Source organism: Haplochromis burtoni, unplaced genomic scaffold (genome assembly GCF_018398535.1).
Source record: "Haplochromis burtoni strain Fernald_Lab_line unplaced genomic scaffold, NCSU_Asbu1 Contig_481, whole genome shotgun sequence".
NCBI classification, from domain to species: Eukaryota; Metazoa; Chordata; class Actinopteri; order Cichliformes; family Cichlidae; genus Haplochromis; species Haplochromis burtoni.
Genome location: NW_024582842.1, coordinates 309707 through 334236, shown reverse-complemented (window position 1 = coordinate 334236; position 24530 = coordinate 309707). Strand labels below are relative to the sequence as shown.

The window sequence follows — 24530 nt, the reverse complement described above, 5'->3', positions numbered from 1 at the left end:
AAAATACTATGTGTGTACACTTTCAGGGGATTTACCCTCAGATATAACAATTCTAAAATCATCAAACCCCGATTGCTGATTGCACTTACTGTAATGTACTCAGTCGACAGTGTTTACAAGAAAAGTTTAATCCAAAGAGTCCAGGAATGCACAGCGGACCATCGTGACACAAAGCAGATGACAAAGGGAAAGACAGGACTGTGCAGCGTACACACTCAGAGATGACTGTGGATGAGACGCAGATGAAAGCAGTTCAGCTTATCTATTAGACGTAGGTGGATCAATCTAAATATCGATAGTATTGATAACAATGCTGACAGTGATATTGGATTGATACTAGCATGATAGCATCGATAAATTGTTACTGAACAAAGTCCATCAGGTTCAGTAGCCCACTGAATTGTGCTAAAGAAATTGTTCCTTTTGAAATGAAAGAAATATACGTGTTTTGACTGTCACCTCTGTTTTATTTATTGCCTATAGCACATTTAAGCAGAAGCTGACCCAAAGGGATTCAAAGACAGACACATTTACATTCAAGGTCACCAAAAAAATCCAGGTTCAAAATACATCACACAAGTGATGATGGTTCATCTCATAAACCATGACACACTGCTCTGCCCTGCATAAACTGGCGTTATAGGCTTAAGGTATCAGCATCTGTACTGGTATCTGCAATTCCTACTTGATACTGATTGATACTAAAATGTGCAGTATGGCACAGCGCTATGAACTATACGATGACAAAAGGTGGGAAAAGAACAGGACGTGAAACCAAAACCTTCAAAGTAAAACAGGAAGTAACAGACTGGGATATTTTGGAAAATGTAGCTTTTTCTTAGCTTTTTGGATTTTCATCTACACATAAATTGTGTTTTAGGTCAATGAAAATGGAGCTTTTGAAAAAAAAAAAAGACCCCAAAAAGGACTTTTAGGATGAAGATTTTCAGAAACTCTATATAATCCAAGAAACCCAAAACAAAGATTTTGTTGTACAAGGTGCACACTTTATCTGTTCTTTTCTTCACATCGGCCTGTGTTGTTGTTTATAGGCTTCTGATAAGCCAGACGTTTTTTAGTGTTCTGATTATATTACCTGTTTGTTTGATATGCTCTCGTGCATTCATGTAGACTAGATTAAAAATCCCTCATTTAAAAAATAACCGTATACGTGTGGATGCAGCCTGACACTAAACACGATGAAGGAGACGGAGTGTGGATGTGGTAAATATAAAACCACTGTGTTACAGCTGGTCACAGTAAAGCCTTGGCGGTACTGCGTGGAGGTTATTTACCTCTAAGATATGTTGTTAAGCTTACTGGGTTTTAATTAAATACACACATGTTCACAGTTGGAATACGTTTTATTAAAAAGCCACCATGTAGTTGTAGTTATTCTTAAAAAACAGCCCCACGGAAATAGAATGTTTCATCCTTACAGGAGATACTGTACGCAGACTGTGAAGACCATTTTTAAACAAAGAGGAGCTGATTACAAATTACCAACAGTTTGATTAACTGATGGGTTTTTTTCCCTCTGTAAAAATGCCCATTATGAGATAGTCTCTCAGTTGTGGGGATTTGCTGCTCAGTTTTAATTTAACTGTAAGCCTAATATCATTGGATTATGAGTTGTTTGGACAGCAATTTGAAGAAAACTTGCAGATCAGTTAGTAATAAAAATAACTGTTGCCCTAGTTGGATAAATCCCCTAAAGCCGTTTCACTGTGTAATCACGACAATCTCAAACTAAACTGAAACAACAGAAACTGAACCTTTTAAAGAATAAATATATAATACATTAATACTGAACACAATAATCTTCTAATACTGCAAATATCTGCTATGCACATTTAAGCGTAACACTTCATGCGGTGCTCATGTGTTAATCTGAATGTTTCAGCTGATGTGTTGCATTGTGCAGCTTGTCTGTATGCAGTGTCCTCATCATTAGCAGCTCTGTCACTGTGTTGTCACGTTTTAAGGAATAAGCTTGTCTGTCTCTGCTGGATCTGCAGAACTCCACAGTCTTTTCTTCTGTCTGTGGCCAAGATTTTTAATGACTGTACTTCAGAAACTCTGGTTAGATAATCACAAAAAAACAAGCAAAACAGTGTTGTCTGGCAGGTTCAGAGTCACAAGCTTTGGCAGTTGAGTTTTCATTTGTGGGAATATTAACAAGGTTTCTCCTGACTTCAAATGTGGGGGGAGTGAGTCTGCGTACTCACTTCTGTATCCTCTGTATTTCTCAACATTTGATAAATGAAATATGTTCACAGTCCTTCTGATTTTCTTTCGATGGAAAGTCAAAACTCTTTTAGAGATGCTAAAATGTGTTTTATGTAGAAACCCCCCCCAAATCATTGGCTCAAGCACATTAAATTTGTCAGGTCTTTATTTGAATTTCCACCTTTTGCCACGTGCAAGGGAGAAAACAAAACAGAAACACACCATAGCCCTCGGTGTGACACGTGCATCCGCACACTGAGGAAAACTTGGCCAGAGGTTGGAGCAGATGTTTTCTGGATGTTATTTGAATGATGACCAGCTGACAGAGCTGAGAGGTTTGGCGTTTAGACTCGCTCTAAGACACATCAAGGACATTTTTTCCTGTAATATTTGTTATCAGTGGTTGACAGTCTGGGTATTATATTTGCACAACAGCTCAGTAAATCCAACAAAATGACTTGTCTTCTTGGCACAGAGAGGGCAGACCAGCTGCCGATGCTGGAGGAGGTATGACGATGTGTAGTAGAGGAATTCAAAGGTCTGTGGCCTCAGGTAATTAAGGGGAATTATAAAACAGACAGAGTGGATAGCCACTGAGTTATTTTATCTACTCCCTTGATGCCACAGGCTTGCTATCAAATCCTCAAGAGAGCTGTAGCTGTTCAACACTCAGATTGTGCCACCAGAGAAGCAGTTGAGACCAAAATTGCTTGTGGATGGAAAACTACGGTGTCATGTTTCTGCTTTTCAGAAAGGCCACTAAAAGAAACCTGCGAAAATACATTTCAGCCGAGGTTGAAAACATGGTGTGAGTGGCTTTTTATACACTGTGCTGTGGGTAGCACATTGTATCAGAGTGAGTTACAAGACCCTTTTTAAAAAGAAAAAGAAAAAACAGTGTGCACTGTAGGCTATTGTACCATTACATACATATTGCAGAAGAATGCACCGACGAAACAGAGGTGGTCCAGACCCTATGAGGCTCTAAAGGACCTGGACTGCTGTGGCAGTGTAACCTCAGTGGAATAAATGGCTTCAATGAGGTAATGAAGACCTCAGGGGATAGATGGATCCTGCCTCAACCCTGTGTTTGTCATCGTCCCTTTGCCTGAGTGTGTAGAGTAAAGAGACCATATAATGTTGTTTCGAGGGCTGAGGCAGCTTCAGTACAACAGTAGAGATCCACAGTGCGTCTCGTTATAAGTGCAATTAGCAGGGAGAGGATTCTTGACCAAACTAAAGTGCACTTAATGAAACACCCAAGACCCTCTTCAATAAGGCAGTGATTTTTCTCTGCTATTCTGGCCCGTACGCAACGCAGTGCGCGAGGTGACAGATTAGTCGGTAGGGAAGAAGTATTAAAGATTACTTAAACAGATTTTACTCCTCTCTTCTTTCCAACGTTCCTTAGGTTCATTGAAGTTTGTAGAGATTCACATTTGGAAAGCTGTCTTGAACATTTCAAGTGGTTTGAGGTCTGGACTTTCCAGTACCTTCATTCTTTTGTTTTCCAGCCATTCTGTTGCAATATGCTGTGCTTGGCATCACTATCCTGTTGCATGACCATTTTCAGCCAAGCTTTAACTGCCGGACAGATGGTGTCACATTTGACTCTAGAATACTTTGGTATACAAAGGAGTTTGAGGTTGGACTCAGTGACAGCAAGGTGCACAGGTCCCGTGGCTGCAAAACAAGCCCAGATCATCACCTCACCGGCACTGTGCTTAACAGCTGCTGTGAGGTGTTTGTGCAGATATGGTTTTTGCAGAAGTCTTGTGTTCAGTTGCACCTTTGCAATCCTAAACTTTGCTGCTATGTTATTTTCAGAGAGAGAAGCCTTTCTCCTGGTAACCCTTCCAAATAAGCCATACATGTGCAGTCTCTTTCTAACTGTTCTGTCATGAACTTTAACATTTCATATGCTAACTGAGGCCTATGGAGTCTGTGAAGTGGCTCTCAAGGTTTTTTGCAATTCCTCTGAGGATTGCAGGGTTTGACCTTGTGGTAGGTTTCCTGGGACATCGACGCCTGGGAAGATGTTTCTAACTATACAAAGATTACAAATTGAAATAGTGTTATAAGCCTTCTGAGATTGATGAGTGGTTACAATTGCTACTAACTACCAAAACCGCTTTTGCTGCTTTCGTGGAGGTCCTCACATTTGCTGATGATCATGTAATCAAGTGCATTTGACTAGCAGCACCTTGGTGTTACTGACCCTCTCGTTTGTGAAGGTGTACTTAGATTTCACACACCGCTTCTGCTTCTTGGCTTAGGTATAATAGGCCATATTTTGTTGTTCATCTGAGGTTGTATTTTACAAACTGAAAGAGAAACATTTATTTTTATTGCTTTAATATGTAAAACCTTAGAACTTTCAGAGGGTCTACTTTCTTTTTCAAAACTATATATCTTTTTATCTGCTTTCTCTCAGCCTCTCTCATCCCACTCAGTGACTAAATTAAAATCTTGAAGCATCCAAAGTGTCAGCATGATTCAGTGCAAGAGGCTATTTATCTAATGGTCAATGCATTCCTGATATGAGGCAAAAACCAACTAACAAGTGCGATGTGGTTTATATGGTTTATTCCTTACAGACCCTCCGCTGTAATTTAAAAGAACACACGCATATCCACACAGCTGTAGCTGTTGACGTTTTTCTTTAGTCTTTAAATCACCATCCCGCAGCCTTAAATACTCATTTGAGGACCAAATTATTATTTGTGTTTAGTATTCGTCCACAGCTGGAAATAGTTCACGCAAATAAACAATTTGCTCATGTTTGAGAAATATTGGCTGAAAAATGAAAGGACTGGGCTGTTTTAATAAGGTCTTTCGTCTTTTAAAAAGATGTTTAGATTCCTGTTTAAGAGGGGTGAATAATATTTAGGAAAATGTAAACGGGAGTGGCACAGATAGAGCAGGGTGCGGAAGCGTTTAAAGATGGACCGAGGCATATTTGGTTCTGGTCATTTGATTTCACGGTGAACAAAAGCAGCTTAGTCTGTATCTTTTTATCCAGTTATGACTGTAACAGTACAGTGGGGAGGCAGGGTATTTTGCTGCTAACAGCCAGGCCTCGCTGACAGTTGACTTTGTGAGACTTTGTGAGAGTGAATTGAATAATTATAGAGGATGTAAATAGAACTTTTGTTAGCTTCCACCACCTCTGCAGGAGAGTCATTATAGCTGCATGATGTCTGATTACCTGAGTGAATACAACGGTGTCACATGAGTCTGACTGACACATCACTTTTTGGTGAAATACAAGCTGTTCCATGGAGCACACGTCTTTTCAATCTATGAAACAGCTCGTGAGTCAGTTTTCTAATTCTGTTAAAAATAAAAAGGGTTACATCCTAAAGAGCTGTGACATCGAAACGCCGAAAACGACTGTCCTCAAAATGAAAGTGAGAGTGAGAGCTCGAAACCCATTTTCAGAATTTCACTTCAATGTGTCGTTTAGCAGCTTAAATAACAAAAATTATGTCAGCAAAAAGTTAAAATAAATTAAAATACATATTATGTCACCAGCACATGAATGGAAGCATTGAGCTAAAACGTAAGATCAATAGGTACTTTCACTGTGGTCCCCAGTCACACAAGCTTGGAGATCGGTCAGTGACTGCCTGGCAACGACTGGTCGCTAGGCAAAAATGCCTGGCAGGAGGTTGCTTGGTGTCACTTGGTGACACTGGTTGCACAGAGGTTTCCTCCTTTCAAGTGCATTAGGTGGATTTTGCATGGAAGTAAAACACTCACCAACTACTTGCTATGCGGCTATGAAGGGTTCAACATTTACCTTGAATAAAGCATGACCAGAATTATTGCCAAACTTGCAAGCTCAATCTCTGGGTGACCAACTGGTTATGGCAGCTACTTATAGCAATGCAATCAGAGTCAGGAAGTTCCCCTCCTATTTTTATTCTAGTGTGACCAAGGTATTGTAACGATAATCTAATTACTGTTTTTGCAATAGTAATCCCTTACTTTACTTGTTACTTAAAAAAAGTAATCAGATTACAGTAACGCGTTACTGCCCATCTCTGGTTACCAGCTGTCAGCTACGTAAAAAAGGATCCTGGTGTAGAAAGTAATATTAAATAAATTCTAACAACAGCTTATTAAGCTTAAACGTGCTGCTGTTGTTTATCCGCTGGTTTCCTCTTTCTGGTGTAAAGTGGGCCAAAAACAAACAAGAGAGGCGAGAGTCGCAACAGAAAAGCCAATCAGCTGATCATTGATCAGTGTCATGATTGAAGTAGCAACAGGAGAGGGAGGGGTAGAGAGGCAGTCGCTCCATGTATCGGTTGTTAAGCTTAACGTGTAAATGCTTTACAAACACTCAGAGATGAACTTACACACTTGCTTTACTTCTCTCTTGGATAATTTTTTCAGAGATGAAATGCCGGTTTGGTAGCGAGGCTCCAAATGCTCAACCAGACCGCCAACAGGTCTAGTACTCCAAAGCCGCTCTATCATGTTACGCATGCTGCCCCGACCTGCTAAGGTTATCAGCTGAGTTGCGCCATGTGGCAAGTTTTGTGAGGTGCTTTTGTGATATTTAATGGATTGGAATACAGTTTTTATTTCTCTCCTATATCTGATCCAGTAATTTAGGCCAGTATCAGACCGATACCGATACGTAATATCGGATCGGTCCATCTCTATTTTAAACTAGCTTCCTTCTGTGGTTTTAAGGCCCCTTTGGACATATAGTATATAGTATAGGATATAGTACGCGAGACAGTTGCTGATTTGCTCCTGTGTGGCTGAAAAACCAGTCTCCCAATCTTCACCAGCTAATAGAGTACAGTTTTGAATTATTGATGCTGTGTTGGAGTTACGACAATAAGCAGAAATGTCAAACATTGTCACCTGCTGCTGCGTCTCACCGAGGGAAATCCAGACCTTTAAATTAAATAAAAACCCTCAACGCTGAGATTTTTTTTCCGCTGTTGGACTGTCGGCTCATACTGTGTGTATTCCTCGAAGTCAAGTAGTTCTCTAATTCACCAAAGCGTCGAGTTTAGTGCAATTTGATATTACTTATAAGTCATGTCTGATGCAGCGTGTGCTTCAGCTTGGATGAGAAAAGTACCACTCTTACCTTTAACTGACCACCCACTGAATGTAAATGGGCTCCTTAATAGATATGCCTGTCAGCTTATGTTATCCACAATGCCTTTCAGTCACTATACAGTTCAACCCACCACATCAAGCCCCCAGGGATATAGCAGGGCCTGGTAATGATGGCCTACGTATGTTTCAAATAAAGTGGCAGCTTGAGTTTTAATGTCTCAGACGGCTGCTTACACCCTGGAGTCTGTAATCCACTGCAATATCCATGGGAAACATGTGACCAGTAAAGTCCTCACAAATTGGGGGAATTGACAGGGGACAAGCTGATCAAAGCAAACTATTGATGGACTGATTGATCATGTCGATTTTACACTGGCAGATTGGAGCCCTGTGATGGCGAGCTTGTGCAGTTGCATGTCTTATGCAGCTCTGGTTATTCAATTGGTGGTCTGTGCCATTTGACAGACTTCTGTGATCAATGTTCTTTGTAAATGTTAAGGCCGATACGGTTGATGGCGCCATCTTATTGGCATGATCTAGCTCAGCCCAGATGGTGCTGTGCGCACATTAAGCTCACGGTGTGCGTGTGTGTATTGGTGCATGTAGGGAGGGCACAAACTCATCTTCTCACATTGGGGAAAACATGAGGCCACGTACTCAATCAGGAGGGATGACATGTCTGACTGTATTAAGGATTTAACCATTCTCCAGATCCACACTCCTTATCTTCTGCTCATAATAAGTAAAAAAATATTTTTTCAACTGCAGGCTTGATGATGAATCTGTTCACTCTTAACCTGAGGCACACCTGCTCTAGCCTTACATTATCAATTCTGTATTACCAAATAGCAACATGAGCACATGGCTAATTAACATAGCGTTACCTAATGCAAGAAGCTATTTCTGGACCTATATTTACACTCATGCTTGGACCAACACATAGGACATTTTTCATTAAGAGCTATCTTTATTTCACTCACAAACAGACCGTATACAAAAGATGGACATAACCACCACCCATTAGTTAACAAGGTCATATTGTGAAGCCTCAAGCTGAGCATTTTTACTGTTGCCATTTTGGCTTTTTAAAGCAAGTTTGACTGGGAAACCCAGGGTACTGCAGGTGTGGATTGCCTAAGAGTTGTCCACAATATTATATGTGATACAACTGCCAGTTGCTAGGGAAAAATGTGTTATCCTTCCCTGGCTGGCAGTGGTTCCTGGCTCTCACTGGATTAAACTGGATGCAAAGAAGGTGCTGCACCAAAAACTTCCAAAGAGATTGCTTTGGTTGCTAGCAGATTGCCATAGTTGCTTGTAGTTTTTCATGCTTGTCTGTAAATACTGTGTACTAGTAGTACAACTTGGAAAAGTGCGACACAAATGGTAAATTGACTTCAAAATAGAATTGTTCCTTGGAACTACCAACATGTTTTAAAATGCGCAACTTTTACTTTTAAGGCAAATTCTCTCCATCTCTGAATTGTGTTGCACTTTTCACTCTTTCTGATCTGATCTTTTGTACCTGGCTATAAACTTTTTAACATGAGAACTGAATCCACATTGGAGGCAGCCTCTAGTGGGACCTATTGAACTGCATTCTTTGGCTTTGTTCTTCACCTGCAAATGTTGCCCTTTGTGTTGTATACTTCCAGATAGCTCGGAACACTGTAGGAAGAGCAGGAAAAACAGGATTTGTGTTGGTTCTTAGCAATGTAGAGCCATTCGGGTATCACTAGCAATACAGCATAATAATTGTTTATTTGCACTTAAAAACTCTGCACAGGACATTTGTGGATAGAGCTTGGTCAGTGCTCTGTGCATAGCTTAGTTAACGAGTCATAAATACACAACAGTGGCAATATAAATGAAAGGTTTTGCAGTTTTACTACTGTTTACATCCAGTGCTGCCATCTTGGAATACTAACTCAGAGTTGCTGGGGTTGCTCTAGCTTTCCAAGTGGTAAAAGCTGAGGGAGTGTTCCAGATTAAAATTAGAACTGGGACTCGGAAAGTTAGACTTCCAACTTATTCAAGAACACAGCAATAGAATATGCGAGCCAATAGGACATTTTTTTGTCATAGACATCTATATTCAAGCTTTTTTAAATTATGTAATCAGCAGAGTCGCCCCCTGTTGGCCATTATTCAAGTTTTTGACATTGTTAAGGCCATCTTTTATATACAGATCATGTTTTCACCATAAAACCTGGCTCTGTTTCCCTCACAGCTGTTTCGCTTAACTTTAACAATGCCTGTCTGAGAAACATAATGAGAGACAAAAGTGCAGAGGGGTGTATCGAAAATTTGTTGGTTTCTGAAACGTGTTTGACCCACGGAGCACACATTTGGGCTTTGTGTCTGCACGTGCCGTTTAATCACGTCTGCAGTAAATTACTGGATACAAGAAGTGCACTCATGGCAGTGTCTTGTGTTAGCGCCCATTGCCACTTATCCATGTTCTCTTTGTAATTGCTGTGTGTGCGCTGTAATGGGCACGCATGAGCACATAGATTCAAATGTCAGCTCGGATTTGTTGATGCTGTTTTGTTCTATTAGGCTGTGAGTAAATAATCCACTCTCGACACCCTGCGTTTAAATGTTATTAATTTGGGGGGGCTGTTAATGACGGCGGAGACGTTGCATGAAGGTCTGATTAGTCCACATGTCACAGCCGCTCCCGCTCAGTGTGGGAGCTGGCTGCTCCCATCCATCGTGTTATTTCTGTTTATTTGCCGGTAGCACTTCTGGACATCCATTTTTAATGTGAGGTATGGTCAAAAAAAAGGAGGACTGGATCTTCTCCGTCTGCAGGAGTGCGTTAACTCACCTCACAGGTGTTTGTGCGGATGTGCGGGAGCGCGCGCGCACACGTTTGCGCGGAAGGGGCCCTCGTGCTGTTTGTTTTATGTTACAAGTATTTTATTTTTGTCAGTGAGAGTCGGCGCCGGCAATATGCGCCAGCTTAGATAAAAAGTAAATTGTGTATTATTAGGAGAGGGCACGCACTGCATGTAGTGTACTGTGCGGGTTGTGTGTATCTTCCTGTCCGTCAGGGTGTTATGTGGTGGCATATTTGAATTGTTACCATGGAAACCGAGCTCTGCCGTTACACAGGAACCCGGATGATTCTGTGCGTCTCTCCGCTCTCTCTCCCTCTCCTGCTGCTGTCACACTTCTTGTGGGATTTTAAACATTTTTTTCATACTTTCTCTCCACTGCCCTCTCTGAGTGATTTCATCTGCTCATTTTCAGAAGTTCAGCCATTTTTATCCAACTTACTGTACACTATAGCTTTCACAAAACAAAAATAGACCCCAAAACATTTCATTAACCTCCTCCCCACCCTTGGTCCTTCTTTTATCATCTCATGGTAATCATGTCTTCTTTTAATCTTCCCTTCTTCCACCTTCCACGCCTCCCTCCTTCACTCCCTCCTTTGGGTTTCTTATTGCTGTTCCTTCCTCCACCTCCATCTCTTTTGTGTATGTCTCTATTTATTCTCTCCTCTCGCCCCTCTCTTCTCTCTCCTCTTCTCTCTGCTGCCTTCCTCCCACTCGCTTCCTCCTCCTCCTCTCTCTCTCTAGGCTCTGGTGTCTTCATGGAGAATTCAGCTCGTTTACAATTAGCATGTGCACCTGCAATTAAGCCTGACAAACCTCTGGTAATTAGACCTTTTAGACAAACTGTTTGGTTTTTTTTCTTTGGTATGTGGCGATCACATCCAGGCGGTTCGACCTCTTTCTTTTAGCGCAGATTTGCTGGTTTCTGTCAGACATCAGCAGTGCTCACAACTTCTCTCTCCCTCTTTTGGTTTTTTTGGACTTTTATGCTATGGGTGCTGACTGTATCAGCTCCGCAACACACAGGCTGCTTGATAAATAAAAGATTAGCAAAGGTGTTGTGTGAAGGAGGTAGAGAGACAAAGCTTTTTACTCTTACCCTTCATTTATCCCTCTCCTCAAGTGCTCCTTTGTGCTTAATTTAGAATAGAGGCATAAACATATACTCATTAGGATTCCTCATCTTTATCTGTGCAGAAAATATGCCCAAATTTGCACTCCCTGTTCACTTGTATGTGCGCGCACTCAGAAACCACAATTCTCACATCAGGCTATGACTAATTGTGTTTCTCCCTGCCTGTCACCTCCCTCTTCTTACATCTTTCACCCCGCCTCTCCCTTTTCTATCTCTCCCACTTTCTTTCCCTTCGCCCCTCTTCCTTCCATGCTCGTCTCCGCTCATCTTTGTACATGTGCTAATAGTAGCAGCGAATACAGGCAATAATACTGACTAACAGGTCTGCAGTTGACTTCAAAGATCAGCAAATGGGTCTCAGAGGGTTGAAGGGAGCGACCAAAAAGACAGGTTTGGAGGGCTAAGGAGAGAAAAGCAGTGGAAGCAGTGAGGGAGAGGGAGGGAGGGAGGGAGGGAGAGACACTCAGTGAGTGTCTAATGGTCACTTAGCCTGGCAGCAAGTCCATGAAGCTGTGAGGCTGTCAATCTGTCAAAATGCACCCAGTGCTATCATGACTCCCTTAAAACAGAGACGCACACACACTCACTTACACACACACACACAAACACACAAAACTCCCTCTCTTTCCTGCTCTGTCTTTGATGTGTGCCACAGGGTTCCTCCGAGGAAGTCACGGCACAGTGTAATGGATGTGGCGTTGTCACTTGATGCTCTATGAGAGCTCACAGCCCTCTCTCTCTCTGTGAGGTTTTATTTCCAGCTATATGGGTCACTTAGCTTGTTCTGCGGTTAAAGGGTCAAATTTTCTGTATTTTGATAGCCTGGCCAGAACTGGGCTTGTTAGCCTTATCCTTAACATAAAGCAAAGAGCAAAGACATTATTACTGCTCTGGAGTCCAGTGGCAGCATGCTTTACACCACCGGATTCGGCACTTTACATTGTGCTTGGTGATTTAAGGCTTGAATGCAGCTGCTTGGCCATGGAAACCTAATCTATGAAAGTCTCTACACACTGTTCTTCAGCAAATCTGAAGACCGCATGAAGTTTAGAGGTCTGTAGCGATTGACGGAGCAGAAAGCTCTGAGATTTTATGTGACCTACCACTTCATGGCTGAGTTGCTGTTGTTCCAAATCTGATCCACTTTGTTATAATAGCACTAACCGTGGACTCTGGAATATATATCGGTGAGGAAATTTAATGATTGGATTTGATGCACAGGTGGCATCCTTTCATGGTACCACGCTGGGAGTCACTGAGCTCCTGAGATCGACCCATTCTTTCACAAATGTTAGTAGAAACAGTCTGCATGCCTAGGTGCTACATTTTATACACCCGTGGTCTTGGGAATAATTGGAACATCTGAATTCAGTGATTTGGATGGGTGAGTGAATACTTTTGGCAATATAGTGTATGTCCGGCAAGCTTAATGGCGAGTTACTGGCCCGTTTGAAAGGAAAGCTGTAGTGAGACTGAAAACGGATGTCGGCAAACTGAGGAGTGTATTTAGGAACATTTGTGCAAACTTTTGGGAAAAAATATTATGTTGGACACAATTTCAAGTCCTTAAGTTGTGAGGTGATCTGAATCCTAGCCCTGTTGCCAGGGGTTGTCCTTTCTCAAACAGCAGGACCTTGGCAACCCATGCCAAAACAGCTCAGGTATTTACACCTTCAATATGCAAGATGTTGACTGTGAGATCCAGCTGCTTACAAGCTTAATAAAAGAGTGTCAAAAAGCTGACTCGCAGGCCAGAATCAACCTACAAAAGGGTCCAATCAAGCTCAGTGGATGGAATTGCAGCGATTTAGGCTACACCTTTTGGCTTTTTCCTGTATTTTGCATCAGGAAGCACTCGGTTGCAAGAAAAGATCACATCCCAAGAGCAGAATGATTTATCTCCGGGAATTATTATCTGTGTTATTGTCAGTTTTACAGCGTCCTTTCTGCCATACCACCGAAGTAGGACGGCTAATTCGAGAAGCCGTGCCAACGCATTTTTGTTTTATGACAGTAATGTTTCTTTATAATTACAGCAAACCGACAGGTAAACTGAGTTATATTGTTGAAGTTTCTCTTATGTTTTTTCGCAAAGCTGAAAAAATGAGAACATGATGATGATAAACTTTGCAGGCCGTTCATGACCTGTTTTGCAAATTGATGTGTCATTGACTGTTTTTCTGAATGTACTGTGATCTGATATGTCCCAGCTCTTGACGTGGGCTGTGATTACTGTCATTTTCTGCAGGTGGTCGTGTTTTGCATCATCACTGTTGTGTATTAATTAATTTATATTTCAGTTCATATTTAAAGTGTTAAACATCATTTTTCAGATGTTTTGCATTTATCTTCTCTTTCTGTCTCTGTTCTCTTTGCCTCCAGGGACGGCATTTACACTCCTCCACAATGCTTGTCAGCCTCCACCGTTCTCACTCCCATCTTCAGGACAAGCAGTTGATCTCCCCCTCCTCCTCCTCCCCCCATCCTCCCTCCCCTCCTCCAGACCGGTCATCCTATCACCCTTATCCATGCCCTCGGCTGACGCTGCCTTTCCTCTCTCTGTCCTTCGCTCTGCTCCTCCTCTCCATTGTCCTCTTGCCCGTCTGCGAGTCCCGCAGGGGCGGAGGTCCAGGAACTGGGCCTGGAGGTTCCCCAGGGGGACAAGGAGGCCAGAGGGGAGGCAGCAACCAGAGGGGTGTAGTTATCCCTCCGCATTACTCCCCCGGCTCTCCAGCACTTCCCCCCATCAGTCCCAAGTTGATCAACTCGCTCAGCATTGCTGTCATCCTGGTGGGCAACTCTAGTGAAGTAGCCTTGGGGGCTGGACTTGAAAAGGAGGACTTCCTCCACATCCCGTATCCTCCCAAAGTCGAGGTGGTCACCATGAACGAGACCGACCCCAAAAGTATCATCAATCGGATCTGCGCACAAATGACAAGGAACCCACTGCAAGGCGTCGTGTTCGGTGACGACACAGATCAGGAGGCCATCGCTCAGATCCTGGACTTCATCTCTGCACAGACACACATCCCCATACTGGGCATCAGAGGAGGATCTGCCATGGTCATGGCTGCTAAGGTAGGAGAACTCGGCTGAGTGCATCAATGCTTTGATTCACAGTCCACTATAATCGGGAACAAATATTAAGGTGAAGGGAAAAGAGATATACCTCATCCTGCTGTAGAATAATGCCTCCTAGATACAATTTAAAGTAATGTACTTACGACTAATAATATAATTCCCGTGCAGGTTTCTAGATTAATCATATCAGCTGCAATAATTCCAGTCAAAATTCACTGAAAGAAAACAAATAGCTGAATCATTTTTTCTGAGATAATGAACTGGTTTTTTTTTTTTATGAGTGTGAAGTCTATCAGTAGTATCATTTGTTAATTTGTCCTTGTACTTTTTATGTGTTGCATCAGCCCCTCGGTGCTCGGTGCTGCTTCTTATTCCAAACCAGCCTCTCGACTGATTGATTTTGCTGTTAATAGACCCCCCCCCCCCCCCCCCCCCTGCCCTCCGAGCCTGACGTCACATCAGAGCTCCTGACAGCGAGTCGACTCAACGTTCAAAGCACTCACAGTGGGAAACAAAAGAATACATAATAAGTCAAAAAAACATCTCTGTGGGACTGAGATACACGAGATTTGGCACAAACTGGGCTGCACAAGTAGAATCCATAATCCCGAAATGAAAGAACAGCTTTGAAATGTAGCCTCAAAGATGTCGTGTTAATAGCCTTTTAAGTTTCTCACAGAGGAATGGCGGGGTCCGTACAAGCGTGCAGGAGGAGTTTTTAAAAAATTTGTTTTTAGTTTTTTTTAAATTAACTTTTAGATGCATGCTCGCTGTGGGGCGTACAGTAGATTCAACATATTGTTTGTTACCAAGTGCAAAAGTTTCTGTTGACCTTGTTATAGTTTGGAAAAACAAATCTTACCTTCCAGCCACATATCTATTAGTGGAATAAGTTGAGTGTGTTTTTTAAAGTGTATTGAACATTTTTAAAAGTCCTGAAAGTTTTATCGCAGTACTGCATTATGTTAGAGGCTGGTGAGGACTTTAAGGAAATGACAGCAATTAAATCAGGGATTCGGGTCGGCTCGGAAAAGCTCCATTGCCCATAATTTTTCAAAACTCACATAAAAGTCAAACCACTGTATGCTCATACTGATTGAAAACCTCCGATGAAAAAGCTGCAAATATTATCATGCAATAAATAGCACATGCATTTTTCTCTACTGCATACTTGCAATTTTTCAGAGATGAAAATAATCATTAGAAAAAATTACAGATAGATTGCTTAAAACTGCTGCAGTTAAAGACTTCACATTAGCAGCTCTCGTGTGTATTGTGAAAATGTAAATTCTCCACCATCAACCTGAACAGTTGCTACACGGCAACGATCCGTTTTTTCACCCTGCCACCTAAATGTTGCGGCAGAAATAGAGATCCATCAGACCAGGCAATGTTTTTCAAATTTTCTGTAGACCAGTTTTGTGAGACTTTTAGATCGAGTGTCCCGTTCTTCTACTGCTGAAGCCCATCTGCATCATGCTCCAGTATTTTTTAAATTCAGTGCTCTTCTGCATACTTTGGTTGTAGTGAGGGTGTTTTTTGAATTACTGTTAAAAACAGTTTGCAGATCAGCAGCTTCTAAAATACACAGACCAGCCCGCCTGGCACCAACAACCTTGCGACATCCAGATTCACTTAAATCCCTCTATTCTGATGCTCAGGTTGAGCTTCAGCATCTCGGTTAGGCCAGGGGTTGCTGCCAGGAATAGCAGCAAGACCCAGCACAGAACACAGCAGACATCAAAACCAACAGCAGATATTAAGTTAGACACAGCATGAAAACAAGAAGCTGGAGTGGAGGTGGGCTGCAAAGCAGCTTGCAGATATGCATCAACTGTAGGCAGGCTAAAGTGACTTAAAATACCACAACTTAAATAGCAATCCATTAGAACTGGGTATTGATTGAGCCTGAGCTGAACTGAAATCGGCCTGTTATGGCTGTTTGTGGCTTGAATTTGTGCCTGCTTGAACTGATTCTGTGCTCGAATATGTTTATTATGGATCATAAAATCCCCCGAAACAGCAAGTGAGTTTAATATGATCTGGAAATCGCATCTTGTGCCTTGACTTGTTGCTTCAAAGAACATTTTCAATCAAGGATACCTCTCAATTTGAGTAAACAAAGAATCAAATGAATGCTCCAAATCAAAGAGAGCTGCTTTAATGTCCTTGCAAGAAGGAGCTCTCTCCAGTGAGAAACACTCAGAGCCTACGCAGCCTTTTCTTCCCCGCTTCTCTAAAAGACAGTTGCACGGACGTTGCGTAGAGAAAGAATACAATGAAGAGATGATACTGAAGAGATGAAGACAGAGCGAACAGAATAAACAAGTGGGGGGGGGCTGAAGGTTATGACATAACACAACGTGTGTGGGTGTGAAGGAGGAAGAGGAGTTTGCTTAACCTATAATTATCGCATTTTGCAGCTGACAGGGAGACAGAGGCCACAGGCTGAGAGTGACAGAGGCGAAAGGATTGATAAGAGTGTGAGAGTCATGTAAAAGCACTGCTGAGGAAATGCGACGCATGAGAGAGAAATGTGTGCATGTGTGTGGGTTAATGCATTTGATGCTGAACACAGTTTTTCAGGAAATCTCAGTAGTTTCTCATTCTCAGTGATTACCGCTCACTTGGCTCGTTCTCCTTAAACCTTTTTTCTTCTTCTGCTTGTTGTCAGTCACACACACACGAGGGGGTGAATGCAGTGGATACGGTTGGCACGGCAACCACTTGCTTATACATTTCCCTCTACGTACTGTATAAAAGCAATTAGTGTGAGATAGAGGAAAGCAATGATTATTTCTGAGTCTGACAAAAGCAGAGCTGAAAGAGAAAAGGTCATGGCTGCTAAGGATGTGGCGGTGGGTGAGGTTTTGAATTGAAAGATGAAAAGATTAACGCTAAAAAAAAAACGAGGTTAAAAATGCAGAGAGGATCCAAAACAGGCCAGCGAGACTAAGAGGAAAAGTGATTTGCCTTTCAGTGGCGTAAGTTCAAATTTTTAAAGCGGCTGGATTTTATTTTGAACTGTGCAGTCACACAAACCATTAAAAATTGCCCCGTTTTTCCGATTTAGATTCATGTAATCTGTGTAGATTCACGCAAACAACAGCTGTGACACTTTGCAAACTAGTGTAAAATAAATTACTGAATTGTGCTCGTGGACCAAATTTGTTGCGGTTCCAGTCTTTGAAAGAGCTGCAAGGTCAGCCTTGAGCAGTACGTGTTGTTGGATGTGGTGGCAAAAGTCACAAGATCTTCAGCTTTGAGAGTTTTATACTTAAATTTTGTTTTCATTCAGTGGTTAGTTAGCTTTAGGCGGACAAAAAAGGATTTGCTGAGAGCAAGAAGCCAAAACTTTGTGGTTATATTTAGTTGAAGCTGGTGGAAAATATTTTATCTTCCAGTTTACCTGTGTGATGAGTTCCTTCAGGGAATAATCTCAGGAATGCAAGTGCAAAATCATGCTTGAAGCAGTTTTACAAAGATATATTTTGGGGGGTTTTATCCCCCATGGGTATAAATGGAATGGTACTTATATAGCGCCTTTCTACTCAATTCAGCACTCAAAGCACTTTCTACTGCAGGTCTCATTGACCCAGTCTCACACACACACACACACACACACACACACACACACACACTCATCCTTTTTATCTTTCTTACATTCACACACACAAACTCGCACTCATGGATGTAACTCGGGGTTCGGTATCTTGCTCAAAGATTATTGGGCATGTGGCCGGAGAATCAGGGATCAGCCCGTTTGGTATTTAAACCGCTCTAACACCTGAGTCACTGGAAAGACGACAGGAAGCTGGGAGGAAGAAGTAGTAAAAAGCCTCTCTTGGAAATCAGTTAAAAATGATGTTGTCACTCCTGCACAGTAACAAATAGCTTTATGAGCTGTCATAAGACTGGGGTGAACATTTTGGTTTTCTAATAATTTCTACTCCAGGAGGCAAATAAATTTTGCATTTGATGTAAGTTTTCATCAGTAAACTGGGATTACTGTGTTGTAAATATTCCAAACCACTGACATTAATGTCTCCTTTAACAGTGGCGTGCTACTGCCACATCAGTTTTTTTTTTTAGATTTTGGTCAGTTCCTTAACATAAAAATTCAAGTAGCACCACTCTGACCTGAGGTTTTATAGTTTGAGGAGAGGACCAGCCTGGAAAACCTTACATATATGGCAAAAAGTAATGGAGCCATATATACACCTAAAGGACTCGTGACTTTTATGTACTATGCACCTCAGCACTCCACGACAACACTCTTTAACTTTACTGATAGTTGATCGTGGATTGTCTAAGAAGAAATAGATTTTAGAGACTGATTTGTTGCTGTGGTGCCATCCAACTACCAAACCAGTGACCTCTCAAAACCGACGGCGTTCTTTCGTAAATGTTTATAAATGCAGGATATACGGCTTGGTGCATGATTTTATACAATTGTGGCAAAGCATGGAGATGAAAACCCGATCAGTTCAGCTTTTAATGGCCCAGTGTCTCTCCCAACTTGGCACAACAGACTGGTGACCTTCACCATCACAGTGTGCATTTATTTCTGTGAACTTATTTATGTCTCTTTTTAAGCCAAACCCTGACTTTCTCCTAAACCTAATCAGCTAGTCAGTGAGGTAAATCGAAACAAATGTGAGTGAAATCGAAACACCTCTGCAACCCCTCCTCTTCTTGTACTGGCTTTGCTGCTCGTTCAAAAAAGGAGCTCTTAACAGTTCACATGTGTGAACTGTTGAAGACCTCTGACTTAGTTTAAAGCAGCTGGCAATAGATACAGGAAGTCCAAAAGACCAAACTAGAAACACAACAAGTTGCAGAAACATGTGTTTGCATGTTTGTGCAATTATGTCTGCAAAAAAGCAGCTGGATGTCAGGTTTAGTGATGGAGGTGACCCCAAATGCAGACTCATAGGTTGGTGTCAAATGAAAAAAAGCTTTATTAAAGAAGGAAACCTGGTCCATAAGGAATCACAGGACCTCCAGACATACACACAGAGAGCTATGAAACGAGACGACAGGAACAGTAACCAGAAAAAAATAAGGGGAAACAAGAGTTGTAAACACATACAAGGTCATTATGGAGATGGAAACACCAGGAAACACAGCTATAACTAATCGGGAAAACTTGGAATTGGAAGCAAAACCAAATACAATGTACATGACACAGGAGAGTATCAAAAATCAAACAGGATGTCAGGTTTGCTGTGTGGCAGGAAGAGTAGGACTAACTATAAGAGACAAGAGATTAACTAAAAGAGACAGTTTTATTGCTGTTAGAAACAATGAATTAGGTTCTAGTAGAAACAATTAGTACCTACTCCGATCAATTTGCCACAGTTTTCAGGGTTTTCCATCAGGACATAGTACCTGCTTAGCTGGTGTTCCAAGCGATCTGAGCAAGTACTAAAATGCGACATTGTCAGACAGCATTCGACTGATTGACTGGTCAGTGGCGTCGATCCGAGTAGGTACTAATAGAAAAGGGGCTTAAAGCAACAAGGGAAGCAAAACTGAACATAATGCACTCAAGACGGGAGACTATCAAAATAAAACAGGAAGTAACAAACACAGAAACCAAGACTAAAAGACAGAATGGAGATACAGAAGGGGATGAACAACCTCCCATTAACTTAAGGCACAGATCATGGAACAGAGCTACAACATCATAACAGAAAGCCTGAATGTCAACAATACAGAATATAGAAGTATATAAAGATACACAAAACTAGAAAACTCCAAACTATGACGCAGGAAGAGCTAAACAAGAGAACATCAGTGACAGAGACTATGCACAATGGACACGAGGGAGGCAGGGTAAATATCATAAACAGTAACTGGAACAAAAGCACAAAGCTGAAAACTGAATAAAAAAATACTAAGAATCAAACTGAAGATAAGCGATAATCAACGCAACTTAGAAATCCAAAAACACAAAATGCTGGCGCAAGACCCAGGACCATAACATGGAGAGGTTTTCCTGCATCAGTAACTTAGTTCTCATACTGTAACCAGTCAATTCCCTCTCAGACAGTAGATGTCTAATCTGTTGTTCCTGCTGAAGCCTTTAATTTATTTCAAACTTTAGAGCAAGCCACTCGATTTCTCAGGAACTGGTGAAAACAGCACTAGACATGCTTGTCCTCTTTATCGCATTCAGTCTTTTAAACGAGACTCCTCCACATGCATTACAGTCTATATTGAGATGATGCGAGCAAATAATAAAATGATCTCATACTTTGCAGAGTCCTTGGCTTTATTTCCCTTTCCAGTACTTCATTGTAATGAAACTGTGACAGTTGCAGGTAGGCCCATTATGCACCAAACCATTTGCACGCTTCCATTTAGCCATTAATTCAGTGTGTGCCATGTGTTGGTATTGGCATAATAGGGCGACAGAGTTGGTCCTGGCCCGCACTCAACTGTGGCTCTGGAGACTAATGAGGTCTTTCAGATCTATTGTTGGGACTTAAGCTGTGTGTCTGTGCATGCATGTGGATACGTCGAGCATGCTGGTGTTCAGTGATAATAGCCTCTTTGCCTGTGTTTGGGGAGATTACAGCAGTTGTCTGCGCCACAAACAAGGTACCTAGAGGCATACAGCATCCAGATACTATTTCTCATAAATGGTCTGCTTGTCTTAAAGGTGATTTTTTGTTTTTGCCCAGTCTTTTGTTGCTCTATTCAATACTTCTTACTGTGTTTTTTTTAAACCCATACAGGGGCCTTGCAGCTTGCACTTCTTGCTTGTTTAACGTCTGCCTCTCTTGGGTGAAAAACTGTCTGTCAGGTGGGCAGTAATACAGCACATGGATGAATGGGCTGCTGTGCTGTGGCTTCGTGGTTTGTCCATTTGAAAGAAATGTAAACTTCTTTGTATAAGAAGAACAAGCTGCTTTTGTATCTCCTCAGGATAAAAAAACAAAAAACTCATCTTTTTATGCAGACCTAGCTCTCTCTGCCACTGAAAACTGATTCACTGCTCCCTGATTGATTACTGCAATTATACACCCTCTCTATCTTAAAATAGGCATTCTTTTCAGAGACGCATGTGTGGACTTCTTGTAAGGCAGACATGATCGGAGAAGTAAATTATTTTCCGGACTTGTTTGGCCACTTTGTCTGACATTAGTAAGGCCAACTGCTAGCTGTACAGTGATGCGTGTCCTTGCCAATCTGTTGCAGCTGATGATTTTTTGAGCCAAGGGTGCACTCTGTTTCCTCATGCGATTGTTCTCATTCCCAGTTTGTGGTTTTATGGGTGCTGTCCTTTCATCCTGCATGCACCAGGTATCCCATTATGCTTGCTAGTTGTACATGAGGGGATAATGGGCTACCACCGTAATGCCCCCTTTTGGCAATTAGTTCAAATCCAGAAAGGAAAGAGAATTAAGGCGCAAACTACAATAACAAACTGCATGTATACCTATTATCACTTATAGCTCATCAGCTTTCCTGTTTTTGTCACTTTCATTTTTAAATCCTATTTCTTCATTTCCAGAAAATGTGCAGAACATAATCATTAACACAGGGCATCTGTAACGTGGAAAGACAATTTGTGCAGGAGATGTCTGCAATCAGTCTCATAAATGACACAGGCGGGAGTGTCGGCCCCATTTGTGTAGTGTCACCGCAACAAAAATGCTCCATATGTCTGATGTAACTTCCACAATCGATGCTGATGCACTTGTACTGCAGTGATACAGCTGGTTTACAAGAGCAAAGAAAAGTCTGAACAAGACTTTTCTTGTCAGTTGGAGCCGCTGGCCCCAATTCAGATTTTATCTGTGGCATTACCTTTTTTTGGATTGTTTTTATTTGGGCATGTTAGGGTTACTTTGTAGGCTTACACAGGGAAGAAAAGAAGTGACTGGATTTGGATGGGGTAAAACAACAGGCACGCTTCAGTAATGATTACTCTATTCATTCTCTCTCTGTAAAACGAATCCCATCCTATTAGAGCTTTAAACATACTTTTCTCTCTCGCTCACTTTGTCTTCGTGACGTACCGTGGCAGTCTGCATTTGATTGATGTCCCTATTTTCCTAGCCTAGCTGTACGTTTAACCCTTTACCAGTCTAACAGATGGAGGCTGTGATAGGGAAGAAATCTGCCTTGAAATAATCCTGCTTGACAGTCGTTCTTCTGGCCTTCGACAGCTGGATTTAGGTACTGTATGAGGACACGAGTGCCTGAATCTCAAAGCTAAAAATCAAGGCAGCCCAGTCTAATCTGAGGTGTCGTGAAACAACAAAGCCTGAAGCTGGTCTTTCGTAGTGAATCGCAAATGGAAAGGAGTTAATTAAATCTGTAATGACGTCCAGGTAGTTTTTTCAGGGTGAGTTTAGTGATTTGGTTTTTAAAAGCCCGCAGCTGCAGCTCAATTTTCAGACCTGTCTCCTACAGTTTGCATGTAAAATGGGACACGGTCTGACGCACGTCTTTTTGGTCCAAACGAGGCAAAAAATTTAATGAACATATCAGATAAGTTGAAAAATGTTCACTGACAACTTACTTTAGATATTTTCCCCACAATGCCAGCACAAGCCCGCTTATGCCAACAATATTTAGATCACTTCTAAAAAGAAGAAAAACAGTATTATATTAACAAAGTGAAATCTTTGCACATGTAATCTGTTTACACCACTCACTGCAATATTTCAGTGAGTAAAAACTGGAGATTTTGGAGAATCTCTCTGCTCATCCTTAAAAAACAACTGTGGAGTGGAGGATAAAAGTGGGAACCCTAAAAATCTATCTACAGCAGATGAACAGTATCTGAAAATCATACCTCAAGAAATACGAAACAAAATCCACCTTCTCACTGGACGATACATAGACTGCAACTTACACGACACCACCCATTTATCTGTCGCATCAATTTAATTTTTGCTATCCATCAAGAGTCTGACAGCAAAGTAATAGATCAGATGCCGAAGTTGATACTGTACTCCTTTAAGGATGATATGTAGTTTGAGGGGCTACACATATATATCACAGCATTGCCTAACATAGGACAAATGCAATATAGTGCAAAAGTCTTGTGCTACCACTCATTTATCAGTCATTATTCATGAATTGCTGAGCAGCTTACCAGAGTCATTGTCTGCAGTGAGAATTTTCTGCATCATCCAGTAGTTGCAGAGCGGATTCAGTCCATGCTGACTCATGAAGAGACTAAGGCCTCAGTCACAAAGGCCTAGAAATCAGTCAGTGACTCCTGGCAGCCTTGGGTCATAAGGGAAAACTGTAGGTTCCCTGACAGGTTGGTGAGTGGTTCCCTGAGGTTGCTGGCTGTCATCAGTTGAAATCAGTCTGAAGAGGGTTCAACATGAAGAACCACCTTGAAATTGCTTTGGTGACAAGGAAATAGCCACAGTCAACCATAGTTTGCATGAAAGAAACTAACTTGACAAAGACTCACTCAGACCAGAAAAGGAGAACTGAGTTATTATTTTATTATTATTCTAGATCAGCCAAACGGAGGTATGTTTAGTAGGCTGATAGAATTGTGGCCTAAACATGATAACTTGTTCTGCCACCTTTGGCAGCAAGAACTCCAATCTCGCATTTGTGATCACTGGGAGCAAGTCTTTCACATCACCGTGGAGAAATTATTGCCCACTCTTCTTTGTTTTAACTCAATCACATCAGAGGATTTTTGAGCATGAGAAGCCTGTTTAAGGTTACGCCAAAGCATCTCAGTCAGATTTAAGTCAGGACTGTGACTAGACCACTTCTAGAGGTGGACTTGCTGGTGTGTTTCTCATCATTGTCCTGCTGCATAACCTGACATCTGCTTGAGCTTCAGGGCATGAACTGATGGCCGGACATTTTCATTCAGGATTTTCTGCTAGATAGCAGAATTCATGGTTCCATCAAATATGGCTAGTTCTCCATGTCGTGAAGAAGGAAAGCAGCCTCAGACCATAACACTGCCATCACCATATTCAACTGTTGCTATATTGCATTTTTTATGAAGTGCTGTGTTAGTTTTATGCCACGTGTAACAGGACTTAAACCTTCCAAAAGGTTCAACGTTTGTCTCTTCAGTCCACAGAATATTTCCCCCAAAATTTTGGGGGTCATTAAGATTTCTTTTAGCAAATGTGAGACAAGCCTGTGTTTCTTTTTGGTGA

The 24530-nt window shown here is 41.7% G+C and overlaps 1 protein-coding gene across 8 annotated transcripts in view; it reads left to right on the top strand.

The window, feature by feature from the left end:
• Positions 1-24530, top strand: part of grin2bb (glutamate receptor, ionotropic, N-methyl D-aspartate 2B, genome duplicate b) — a 130651-nt gene that overhangs the window by 15567 nt on the left and 90554 nt on the right. For all 8 annotated transcript variants that reach the window (XM_042213792.1, XM_005946666.3, XM_005946664.3 and 5 more), the window contains one exon: positions 13672-14367. In XM_042213792.1, the coding sequence (XP_042069726.1) occupies positions 13672-14367 (696 nt within the window). The remainder of the gene's footprint in view (positions 1-13671; positions 14368-24530) is intronic.